We start from the raw sequence: 13488 nt of genomic DNA on the forward strand, positions 1-13488 counted from the left end.
TGTTGCGGCAGAACGCAGGCTGGGCCAGCATGGGACGCACTTCAACGCTTTTACACTCCACACCTTCTTCACAGATACGTATTTACCTTTATTCATTTAGCTGATGCTTTCCTCCAAAGCGACTTACAACGTTAAGGTCACAATTATTACATGCTTACAATCATTCCACCGATTTATACAGCTGGGTAGTTTACTGGAGCGATTTAGGGTAAGTGCCTTGCTCAAGAGTACTACAGCCAGAGGTGGGGATCGAACCTGGGACCTTTGGGTCCGAAGGCAGTAGCGCTAATCGCTACGGTACCAGCTGCCGCGCAACACTGACTCCACTATGTTGGAATGAAACTCTGTTGTACCATAAGGTAGACAAGGCTGTTTGGAAGGTAGGAAAAAAAAAGTGCTCATAACAGAGGCGGAGGATACTCATCAGAGATGGAGGGATGAGCGAAACTGAAGGGCCTCTCTGCGTTTTACAGCTGGCTACAAGATCGAGTGCTATGGAGAGGACTTCCTGATGGTGAGGAACCAGCTCTTGCAGTGCTCCAGCCGAGTGCCGCAGGCCTGCTATAGCAGGGGTGAGTCTCTCTGTACGTATCTCCCCACCTCAGGTGGTGCGTTGGAGACAAACAAAGGTGGGACAGCGGTGATCGGTGTCAAAACGAGCACCGGTCGGGAGTTCGTCGTGCCGGAAAATACAGTCAGACATTCATTTATTTACAATCTATCTATGCTCGCTGTTATCACAACACACTTTTGAAGGAGGAAAAATACTGGGAAAGAGGCTGGAATCTAAAATATCGATTCGTTTTGTGTGGTCTAAATAATGCAGTTCATCGAAGATCATGTCGATTAACTGTACGTAAGGTCTGTACTATTGTTGTACCCAGTTGCGCCACTTTAAACATGCAGGAGATGGTTTACTTTGGCATTTTCAATTTTCTTATGGTTCGGGTGTTGTTATATTGTATAATGCAATCTCCGAGAGTGAAGAGTGCGTTTCCTGGTGTGCTCTGTCCTCAACGCAGCGACTGGAGAGAAGGGCTGTGCCACCCTGGAGTTCTGCAAGAGGGAAGGCTGGAAGTGCTGCCATGAGGACCACTGTAATGCCTGATCTGGACCACTTGGGGAAGCCACCATCAATGTGGTCGCTCGACTGTTCAACACCTTGTGTTCTTCTTCTCGAACCTCAGTTACAGCTGGCCTGAGAGGCAGCAGCAGCAGCTTGTATTCCTTACAACAATTAAAAGTCTTTTACAAGTCTTACCAAACTGAGTCCTTCTTCGGCTTCTGTCTCTATCAGGCGTTGAGAAATTCTGGGTGTCGAGCCGCCTTCAGCGCATCGGCTAGACGTAGAATTAACGGAGCATGAGGGACAAACTGTGTGTTGCAAAACCAAGCACTGGCAAACAGGGGAAACAAAATATGCGAGACAGGGCCTTGCGCCATAGCTCTCAAAGCACTCCCACAGATCCTGCTGATTCATGCAGGCTGGGGCAGTTATGTTGGTGGTGGTAAACAAGCTGCGGTCTTTGCCCCATGCCAGGTTGCTTCGTGCTGGGACAGGCCAACTATGGAAGACCTTGCGTAGGGTTCACAGACCTCTGTGACGCATGGGAACACCCTGGTGGCAGAGAGTAACACACAGAGCGAGCAAGGCCTTGGGTATAAGCTCCCTACACTTAAAAAAAAAATTAGTTTGTTCTAACATAACTACCTGGTGTAATCAAACCTAAAAACGTTATCCCAAAGGAAACTGCAAATGATGTTTGACAAAGAAAAACAACAGGCATACTTTTGAAAATGTTTATTTTTTTTTCTTCTTCTTCAAATCTTCATTACTTTTCTGCCCTTTTGACAGGAATGCATGAGAAACATATTGGCTCAAACATCTTCACGTTAAACAGATTCCCCCCATATTACACAGATACTTGGGTTTGTTGTCTTCATCGCCAACATCCCCACCGTTTAATCATCAACATTGTTACTGTCTTTGCAGACTCTGCGGCAGCCTGCTGTCCCAGCTCTTGTCAATTCCCGCAACTGCAGTCACGTTCAGGCTGCTGTTCACATGACGCAGGCTGGTACAAGTCATTCATTTGAAACAGTCTGCAATTTGGACCCAGGGACCTAAAGGGAGGCCTCTGAATGCTGGGCTTGCTCCATGGTGTTCGTGATTCCCCTGTGCCCCCCTCCCCAATCCTCCCCCTCTCCTGTGTGCTGTGATTTGGATACTAGCCCATCTGGCCCCAAAGCAGCAGCAGCGCTGCAAGCCCTTAAGCTCCAAATATATTAAAGACAAAGGAAACAGTGACATGGTCTGACCTGGGGGAAGACTTGTGGGACACCAGAACCGTGCATCTGCCACATGCCGGGGCCTGCCGCGCCAATGGGGTTATATGACTAGGCGGGTGGCCTGTTCCAGAGGCTACAGGACTTCAGATGTTGTGCACTGGCTACAAACTGGCAACAGTATCAAATCCCACTTCCAGTTTTGTCTGGTGATGAAGCCAATTACGGGACCTAAAGACCCACCGCCCTTCTTTGCGAAGGCAATTCACTTTGGACACATTCAATTGAGGCCTCTGAGGACCAACTGGAAGGGCATCCAGAGGGCCAAAGGTCACTTATGAATTCTGAAACAAGGTATCTCACCCCCCACCCCCCGTAAGCGTGACGAGGGTGTTCAGCCTTCCTGTTGAGCGGACGAACGCCCGTTACAGGCCTACCCCATTCCACACTTACACAAGACCGACAAGAGTGCTCTTATTCAGATCTGTGCTCCTCCTCAGTCCGCTCCACTTGTCCCAAAGATAGTTTACCACAGCGCTCTGCTAAGACGTGCAGGAACATAAGATCGATGCCAGTTCCAGCTTTTCGAATGAGACGGCCACAGACCAGTGCGGTTCAGTGCCGAATTTTAATGGTGCTCTGCAGTGAATAAAGATCCGAGCTGCAGGCTGTCTCCCCCATGCTTCACCTGACATCTGCATGGGAATTGCACCTTCCAGAAATGTACTCGGGGAGCAAACAAGTGGATCTGCAGACCGCTGATAAACATATATATACAGACAGGCATACCATTATATACATAAAGTTGTCACACCTGAATGTGTTTCTGGAGAGACAATGAAGAGCAGCTGGACATCTCACTTATGGAGTAAGATGGCCACTTATAATGAGGCAGCGCCCCCTTGAGGGTGGGAGGAGGCACACAGGCAAGATGTAGGCTCTGCAAGTGGAACAGGATGATGGCTAAGCGTCTTTTTTTTTTTTTTGTAAAGAACAACATTCTTGGTCTATAAACCTACCCAACAAAACTACTGGAAACTAGTGAAAACATTCCCCTTGGAACAAAAACAGATATATAAAAAATTATTTTGGCTGAAACAATTTGAAATGTGTGTTGTACAAAGAAAATAAAAAGGTTCTTTGCCCACCAGCTGGAAGCTGGCATTTTGAAGGTGACAAGAGTGAATCTACAGCACTGACATCCCCAAAGTGCTATGCTGAAAATGTCACTTCACTGAACGCATCATATGCAGTTAATTCATCACGTTATCAATCTTCCTCAAAACTTGCCGGAGCACTGTTGAGATAGCCATGTCAAATTACTCACAACACTAACCCCATGCATGTACCCAACCTACAACACCCCTCCATCTAACTGTCCATGCAAAAAAAGAAAAAAAAAAAAAAAAAGAAAAAAAAGAAATTCTTACTGTAAATCTCATGCCTTTGTACAATGTACACATCATGTCAAAGCAACCCATGAGATAAAATGGGAGTGAACAAAACTGCCTCAGTCTTCCTCTTTTTTTTTTTTTTAAATCCATTAATTTTCCAGATTTTCTCTTGGTTAATCACATGTCGTCTTTATAAGGCCTGGACCAAAGCGGCTGGTGCTTCAGTTATAGGTTAAAAATGAAGCACTGAAACTATAAAAGAGAGTGGATAAACACCAACCAGAGTAAGGACATTACTTCCAGCTGTAGCCCAAAAAATAAAAAACCCTTTCCAAATCGCTACGCAAATTGCATTAGATGCCAGGGCATTTCTGCAGGTTTGAGGGGTTGTACTTAGGGGCGGAGCTGGGGATGGTGGGCTGGACAAAACAGTTGTCCCTCTGTCCATGTTAGCTGCGTTGGTTGTATCCCTGGCGGATCCATCCTGAGTTTGTTCAGTAGGGAATGACAGCGCAGATGCCTTTCTGGAATGAAACAAGTCATGCAAGCAGCAGCTCACATACTTTAAGACTTAAAAACAAATCAGTCCAGACAGAGAAAACAGAACTCGATCACCTTTAAAACAGTCCAGTCCAAAGAAAAGAGCATCTCTAATTGAGTCTAAAAAATGCTAAACATTACCAAAAACAACACAAGTCTTGATTTCTGGAGACATGAGTAACTCCAAAGCAAATGCAAACAGAGAGGATTCAATCTCTCCCTCTTACATCCAATAAAGAAGTTCTGTGCTCTTGCACACTTGCCCTCTGGCAACTGCCAAGGGTCTTGTTTAAAAAGCCATTTTGAACATTATTGTCTCTAGTTTATTAAAAAAAAAAAAAAAAAACTTGAGGGTTAACATCATGCAGATATTAAACCAGAAAAGTAACGCAAACATCCTATTCTTAACAGGAAACCTGCTGAAATTACATTTATTGCCACTTGTACTGTTTCTTGAAACTCACTGAGTCTGTTAACGTGTTGCTGGACCACGCTGAATGAATCTGAGACAAATAGAGAATCCAGTGACCATGGCAACACTTGCATGTGGAGAGAGCAGTCCAGATTGTCAGCTGAGACATTTTTGATAACAGAAGTTCCACTGTACTATCACAATAACAATCAGCACTTACAGGTTGAACTCATGTCTGAATTCACGCTGCACCCAGAAAACATTTGTAAAACAGTGTAACTAGAGCAATGACAAAGACAGCGGCTATCTAAGTGGTAGAATGTACACGATGTCAATCCAGACAATGGTCAAAGTGAATCCACAGATCTCACACCTAGGGTTACAAGTCCACAGGAGGCAAGATCAGCCAGACCATGACTGTGAAGCATTGAGCCACACTGCTCCAGCCACGGCTACCGAAAGGCAGGTCTATTGATGCTTGATACCCTGCTGCATCTTGTATCTTTTACGGTAAACAGTGGCGTTTACACGGATTCCATCGTCATAAGATTGTGGACATGGGAGTGTGTGTGTATGTCGACTCCTTTGAAAGCAGAGTTTGTGTTGCAGCTACTTGTCTTCCCAAAAACATCAACAGAAATGCACCTCAAAACTTTTACGAGATTAAAAGGAGCTGCATTTCCTCTAATAAAGCAGGGAATCGCATTTTTCCCATTGTGGACCCGGACATCCACCTGGAGAAGGTATGAGCGTGCTTGGTTCTGTGTGTGCGCGTGTTAGTGTTCGTGTGTTAGTGTGTCTGTCTGCGTCAGTGTGCTTTCAAGTGTGTTAGTGTCTGAGTGATAATATCTTTCCATCTGCCTTTTGCTCATGCTTTGCTGGACAGCTCAATATATGTCAGCAGCCCCCACCCACCCTCAAACAACCAGGATTACTCTCTCCTCAAAGCTTTCACTTCTTTAGTGAAATTTTAAAACAATAATGAACTCTTTTTTTCTTTTTTTTTTCTTTTTTTTTTTTTAAACGATGCCCCACCATGACTTCAATGAGAAAGAAAAAAAAAATATAAAAAAAAAATATCAGGAACAACAACACATGTGCACTCCCCTGGAAGGCTAATTGTCACCCAGCAGCCTGGAGGAGGATCTTGGAGGAGGACAGGGAGCGAACTCTACGCTCAAGCTTCCATCCTTATGACGGCGTGGATGGTGCATACTCATCACTCGGCGTAGCCGTGTCATCGCTGGGTTCTAAGCTGTCCTTGGGGCTCAGTGTGCTATCAGATGAGGGCAGGGTGGCATCAGAGGGAGGCGGACTGTCGGGGGAACTCTGCTGTTCTCCATTGGGAGTGGCCTCCTCAGCAACTACAGGAGGGACCGTGGCCACGGTGGCAAGTGGAATGGGCTCAGTAGGTGTGGGCATCTGGACAGGTGCTGGGGCCATGGCCCGGGGGGTGGAGTTGAGGTGCAGCCCTTCACCTAGGGAGAGGCTCTCACTAGGAACCAGTGAGGGGGTCTTCTCCACAAGGCGCCACTGCATGATGCTAGTGTCCTTCCCTCCTGTGGATAACAGGTGGCTGTCGCTGTGCAAGAAGCTCACGTTGGTCACGTGACTGCTGTGGGCACTGTATTTGTGGCTTGGGGCCTGGATAACAACATAGCAGCACGACAGCGACAAATCAGTACCGCTATTCCAGCATTCATATTAATGTTCATCAACATACTCCAGGGTCTGATAAATGGCACTAGGTACAGACACCTTCTTCCCATCACCGACCAGTCCTGACTCACCTTGGGCCGGGAACAGGGGTACTGGAAAAGATGCACTTTGCAGAAGTCGTCAGCCAGCGCTATGACCTTCCGGTTGTGAGAGCGGATCAGGGCATTGATGTCTGTACCGTCTGACCCCTCAGGCCAAACCCCTGTAAGGAAAAATGAATATATGGGAAGACTGGACACACACACAAACAGTCACAGAGGTCATGTATATATTGCTGACAAGTGTGCTTGTGCATACTGGTGCATGTGCTTGTAACCACAGCACTGCCACATGGCAGCCAGTCTTAGAAGATACTGACTGTACCACGTAGGCGTAATTCAGACATCAGTTAGTATGTATGAAAGGACACATGGCATTCAGTTCAGAGAATTCAGTCTTCAGCACAAGCTACCGAATTAAGTAAACAAAAAGTTTCAGAGAAAAAAATTCGGTGAACTTCTGTACCCCTGTATCGGAAATCTTTTGTTTTATACAAAAAAAAAAAAAGGACTGCATATCCAAACATGTAATCTAGTTTATACATTTGAGCCTTTATGTTTGTTCACCGAGACCCTACTGACAATTTTAGGTCAGTCTGAGTCTAATGCTACCACTCATAATGAAAATGAAACTAATGGGTGACATATAATGTGCTGGCGGTCATAACGCTAAGAAAACCCAACTGTAGCAACACAATCAGTGTGCAGCTCCAATATACTATACTTTGCCCAACCCACCGGCAGGGGGCAGGCCAGCACTGACAAGTAACCTCCAGCCACTGATAACTTTGCACCCCAGAAATCCCCCAAAAAGTTCTCTGGAGGGTCAGTCGCACTTTTGTTTCACTTTCCACCTTATTGCACAGCAAATGAGCTCCTGCACATCAAGAGTTAACTAGTTTTCCAGTCTCATAAAGCCATGAAGGAATGCAGGCATACGGGTACAATCTGCAGCCCTGTATTCCAGTCCGTGTGTGTGTATAACACTTAATCAGACGTAGTAAGCAACAGATGAGAGAGATATTTGTTTACTGAAGTAGGGTGTCATTCCTGGAGGCCTATTTAACTTCCTTCTTTGCTGTGGCTTCACTACCCAGCTATGGTGGCAGAAGAAAACCATTATCGCTGTATCTGAGAATAACCGGAGTATATGCGCATTGTGTACTGTGCGCTACTTTATTTTAGATGGTCTGGCAACGAGGAATCACGGCCAAGACAGAAAATCCTGTTTTGGAATTGACTTGGAGAGAAGACAAAGAGACAGAGAGAGAGTAGAAGTGAGGAAAAAGAAAGAAAGGGGGAGGGAAGGAGGGGGTGCAAAAATTCCAGGGAGTGTTTTATTTAGTGCAATGGCCCCGACAGAACCTAACCACAGACTGACTGGCACGAAGGGTCGCAAAGAAAGGCGGAAACCCTAGCCAGATATGTGGAGGAAAACACAACCCCCACAAATGGGACAGCGATTCAGTGTGAGCACAACTGAACAGATGACAGAAGATGAGAAAAACTTTATTCAGAGAGAACCTTATAAAAATGAATCAATACACAAAGCCCAAGGTCTCTTTGGTGTGGAGATCCCCAAGTTTTACCATTTGCATTTACACTTATTCATTTAGCAGATGCTTTTCTCCAAAGCGAATACTGAGCATACCGTGGACTGCCAGAAGAACAAATAAATCAGTGTTATAAGAGATACAACCAAAATTTTCCTTAAAGGTGAAGATGACTACTTAGATTCTCATACTTTGGGCACACTGTCAGAAAAAAGCAATCACGTGAAGAGGACATCGTGCTTGGTAAAGTCGAGGGCCAACGAGGAAGAGGCAGACCTTCAATGTGATGGATTGATAGAATTGCCGCAGCAATGAATGCAAATGTTTGAATGACCAGACATGCGGCGCAAGATTGGGCAACATTTCGCCCTGTTACACATAGGGTTGCCATGAGTCGTAAACAACTCGACGGCAACTAACTTTCGCCAAAACAACGTACACCTTAGAGAAAAATACAGTGAGTGCATTACATTTGCACCCTTCCAAAAAAGAACCTTGACTTTGCACTTCAGCTTTTGGAACTTTGCGATTTCATAAAGCCCTTTAGGAAACTGGAGCTTTTATCTGGCATCCTTTTTTGAGACTTACTTTAATGAAATCAGTTACGTGGAATATTTTAAATTGTGTTCCAAAGGCTGCAAGAACATGTTTAACTGAACAAGATGACACAGCAAGTGTGAACAGAAATAAATATTCATCACTGCTTATAACTAGCAGGGCCCTCTGAATGCAAATCACTGCTACGGATATGATTCTGTACAAAATTTCTTACATTTAAGTCTTTTACATGCATTATATGCTCAGTGTTTTTGTTTTTTTTTTTTTTTTTTTTTTTTAAAAAGATGCTAGTATATTGTGTAAAGGACATGCTTTACTATTATCTGTTATTAATTTTTATTACAAAGCCTTACTGCGAAAGCTGATCACCATAGTTCTGTCACCATTAAGCATGTAGATCTCCCATTCAAGAGCACAATTACTGCCAAAGAATCACTGAGCCTTCTCAACAAACTGGAACCTCTTCAGGAGGACTAAAATACCGGCAATAAAACCAGGCCTTTACAATTGACAAGAGCCCCAGTGACAACACAGGCCTTCAGCATGGAGCACAGAACACTCACGAGTACTTACCGAAGACATGGAATCCCAGCACACACGTGTACGTGGCCCAGTCGATGTCCTTGCACTCGGAGCGGTTCCGGATCAGCTTACAGCCGTTTGGAATGTCCCCTAAAGTGAGGACATGCGGACAGGATGGGATATTTAGTGACATGACCTTTGCAGCCAACTGTAGCTGTGTGCATTTGCAATTCCTGGTGTGTACTCTTAACAACGGAATGTGTGCGTGCGCGCACGCTAGACCTTTGTTGCTTGGGGTGAGTGGAAGGGTGGGCGTGCATATGTGCGCATGTGTGTTTGTGCATACAAATAATCATTTACTGTTGCAAGAATTATAAACTACCAACCAAGCACTAATACTGTATGTGATCTATAATAGAAATCTAACAATCTGTTGATGCAATTATGTCTAGTCAGAGGAGCTAATAACTCAAATGTGTGCACTGATGTGAAGCAACAGTACGTTATTATTAAAAGACACACACACACACACACACACACACACACACACACACACACACACACACACCAGTTGTCTGAACCCCTCAAAGCATCTGCTGTGGTACAAATGTCACGAGTGAGTGTGCCGGTCAGCTACTCACAGTAAAGGATTTCATAGTCGCCTGAGTTGGACATGATGAACTTATTGTCGGGGGACCAGTCAAGATGTGTAATGTAGCTGGAATGTCCCTGGGAAATTGAGCAAGGGAAAGAGATGACACAAAGTTCACACACAAGTAGCGAGCGTGCAGAGATGCTTTTGACGTTATTGAAAGAAATGATCTTCGGTGTTTTAGGATCAGGCATAAGAGACAAACTCATCTCCCTGCTCGTCCCTGTGCTTCCCCCCTTTCCCTTCCACCCAAATGTCGCACCTCCCTCAGTCAGGGTCAGAACAGGAGTCTCTTTTGTCTCTCTTGGCACTTTTTAGAGTTGATACACACACATACACACACACAAACCTATGACACGGCACCAGGACCGATCCAGATGCTTAACAGCTGGCTTTTTTTCTTTTTTAAATGAATATACTTTGCTTCCAGCTCATATTCGCATACACTTGGAGGAATTACAAACAGGCATGATACAACAGAACTATTGTCCACAATACCTATAAAAGACAGACAGACACACGCAGTCCCCTGCTGCATCCATGCCACCTCCCTCCCTCAGGGCTGACCGTAACACACAGCTGCACCTTTCATCTGGTGCTGCTTCACTCACTCCAGGCCCAGAACCCTCCTGGGGCCGAGCCTGAGCACCGTCTGCCAACACCAATAAAACCAGAAACCAACATTCCCACAACATTCCCTTTTAATTACATCTTTTCTCTTTCCAGTTCTCTCTATACCTTTCAAGGTCAACCGAGAGTAAAAAGAGAATGCAAGTCTACTGTCTCTCCTGTAATTGTTTCCCCCCCATTTTAGGTGTAACTTCTAGGTAATTGAACCCTCCTAAAAAACAAATCCCAATGAGCAAATATGTAAACACTAACAAGGACACTGAAGAGTCCAGCTCACCAAAAAAAAAAAAAAACCTGGAATTTACTGCAACTAAATACTCTGATAGCCTGAACCTGCAGACTACAGGGAGATGAAAATGGAAGGGATTGGGAAAAGACGGAGGAGAAAAACCACAGACTGTGCAGCAGCCAAACAGTCAGTCCAGAAAAAAAAATTTTGAAAACCAACGCAGTTGACAATAGAGCAAATGGGACCACTCCGTAGGCTCTGGACTAGGTCAGGTCAGGTCAGGCCGGCACATGCCCTTAGCCTCCTTGTCATGGTCTGTGACTGTCCCCGTTTACTGAACAGAAGCCTTTAATCAGCATCTCAGGGAATAAATAAGCCTTTTTACACAGGAGACGTCTCAAAAAGCCCCGTCGTGTTTGATTGAATCACCATGAAAAAGATCTCCACAGTGCAAAAACCGCATTCCTTCTGGGCTTCGGACATAAATTAAACCTCAGAGCATCGGCGTGCCAGCTGTGGTAATGGTTCTGCTTTCATGGTGAATTCTGAATTCGGCCTCAGACGCACCTCTGTCTATCTAAAACTACTTCCTCTGAGGACTCAATACCCGCTACTCATTACTACCACACACTCACTGCCGGCATGCTAATCATACAACTCAATTAGAAACTGAATGAAGATAGGTAGAATGAGTCCGGAAAATTTTCCAAGAGATCCAGGCCATCCAAGTCTGACTGTTTATAGACTGCATCAAACCTGTTTTCCTTCTAAACCCTGAAATCCTGGGAAACACCAGTCCTCTAGGTGGACAGAACGCCTCAGCTAATGTTAATGGGGCATAAATCAGTGGAACCCGCAAGCCTCCATGTTTGAGGCCGTTTCTTGCTTCCAAAAAAAATGGGAGAGGTAGGGTCTTCAAAGCTATAGCGACAGTTTTACAAGGACTTTAACCCTCTCATAGTGGATGGAAAAAAAGTATTATAAGGAAGCAGAAACTGGCCACTCACAGTGCACTTGCCATATCTGCTGTACTTCCTGCCTTTTTCTGACACAGTATAGAGGTAAATGAAGTTATCATGTGATCCCACTGCCAGCAGGGAGCCATCTGAGGAAGAAAGCAGAGAATTGTGGGCATTTTTCTTGTCACATTCCAACGCCAGGTCTCAATACACATACATGGAGAGGACAAGGGTGAGGCACTGGTCACTTGCATGACACCCCAACTACACCTACCTACAGAGTAGCGCATGACAGACAGCTGCTCATTCCCATCTGTGTGGATGGCGATCAGGTCCCTCGACTCAGCATCGAGAACGTACCACCTAGACCACACGTAGGGAGGGTGGATGGTGATCAGCAGAAGTGCCACACAACAGTTGAAGTCAGGTGAAGTTTGGAATGAATCCTGCCCTCTTTTATAATATTACATTTCTTCCGGAGATCTACAGAAATCCACAGTGCTGTATTAGCAGGACAGCATGTAGTGAGGGTGGGTGAGGACATACTTTCCTGAGTGGGTCCCGATGGCCACAACTGCACCACTAGGGTGGAAGTCTGCACAGTGTCCATGCTCCTGTGGGCAACAAATGAGACAAGAAGAAGGTGGAATGAACATTACAGGAGAAGATTTACAAAAAAAAAAAAAAAAAAAGGTAGATAGAAGTAGGACAAATGCCGTACAGTCACATCTGATTCTTGGCACCCGCTCTTAGGGTTTTTATTGCTAATGAAGGGCATATAAAAGGATTACCATTGCCTTCTCTCATGCCTGTCTTTGGACTGTGAACAGGGAAAGCACACGCAAAAAAAATAAGCACAGCCTGATTTGGATTCAAAACTATGCTCGAAGGCACAGCCCAAGTACTGTGAAACACCGACATTACCTGCTGTGCCATTGTGCTGTAGGAGAAGCATAAGGTGAAATCCTGCATGACAAAACACATGGCTCCCAGAATGCAGTTCATCAAAGACACTTACATCCAGAAGCCTGGTCCATTCCAAGGAGTGGTCCACTGAGTTCCAGAGGCACACCTGTCTGTCTTGAGCACAGGTGAGAAAGAGGTCCTTGAAGGGGTGTGTGGCTAAGCCCCACAGCTCATCTGTGTGCCCCTGTAGGAGAACAAAGCAGTCAGACACCTTAAACCCGAATCCCCTGAGCTGCTCTAGAGGGGAACATTGATCTATTCCACATGATCAAACAGGAAGAAAACATCTTCTCAGAGATGGCTGAACATTAAGTGGTAAGAAGCGTAGTTCACGGCAGGAAACATTTGCTTTGAAAATGGAGGACAGGAAAGGGCCATATCTGATTCTTAGAAAGCAGAACATCTAGAGAAGTTCACTGAATAGACAGACTGAGAAATATTCTCGCCTGCACACAGATACTGCAGTATAGGAAGGAACCATCCCTAAAGACCACTGCCCATTCAAGAGATGAGAAAATTCCTCCACCATTGTTTATTTAGGCTCAAGAATGGAAGATGACTCTCATTCCCACAATGGCCGTGACAGTCCGTCTCCAGAAAGACGCAGTCTCACCTACGTTCCTTAAAGACCAAGATAATCAGGAAGGGTTGTAGAACAGACAGAGGGTGTGATCTGACCACAGTAGCGCCCCATGTGCTGCATTTACCTGTTCTCTTACAGCGTATAAAGAACCAGTATGTGTAAAGTAGCTCTCACTACACACCCTCATATGGGGGAAAAACTGAAGAGTGAAAAGAGGGATAGACATAGAATTGTGCTGCTCTCTTACCTGTACTTCCACCTGGAATCCATCGTTAAATGTCCCCCTTAGGATGAAGTTGCGTGATGTACCCACCAAGAACTGCTCCCCTTTGCCCTCAGCCACTGCTCGAATGGATCCATATTGGTCAGGGACCTGTGCGATAATTCACAAGTCTTACTGCCTTGGCTAAAGAAGACCTTAACAGTAGAGCGTACTATCACATGGTC

At 45.2% G+C, this 13488-nt stretch overlaps 1 protein-coding gene across 4 annotated transcripts in view; it reads right to left on the reverse strand.

The window, feature by feature from the left end:
• Nucleotides 1-3258: 3258 nt before the first annotated feature.
• Nucleotides 3259-13488, reverse strand: part of eml4 (EMAP like 4) — a 53978-nt gene continuing 43748 nt past the window's right edge. For all 4 annotated transcript variants that reach the window (XM_018766239.2, XM_018766238.2, XM_018766241.2 and 1 more), the window contains 9 exons: nt 13289-13414; nt 12511-12642; nt 12039-12106; nt 11767-11855; nt 11541-11638; nt 9664-9751; nt 9074-9172; nt 6423-6553; nt 3259-6276 (listed from right to left, as the gene is read on the reverse strand). In XM_018766239.2, coding sequence (XP_018621755.1) covers nt 5824-6276; nt 6423-6553; nt 9074-9172; nt 9664-9751; nt 11541-11638; nt 11767-11855; nt 12039-12106; nt 12511-12642; nt 13289-13414 — 1284 coding nt within the window. In that variant the 3' untranslated portion in view covers nt 3259-5823. The remainder of the gene's footprint in view (nt 6277-6422; nt 6554-9073; nt 9173-9663; nt 9752-11540; nt 11639-11766; nt 11856-12038; nt 12107-12510; nt 12643-13288; nt 13415-13488) is intronic.

The sequence above is a fragment of the Scleropages formosus genome, chromosome 8, assembly GCF_900964775.1.
Source record: "Scleropages formosus chromosome 8, fSclFor1.1, whole genome shotgun sequence".
NCBI classification, from domain to species: domain Eukaryota; kingdom Metazoa; phylum Chordata; class Actinopteri; order Osteoglossiformes; family Osteoglossidae; genus Scleropages; species Scleropages formosus.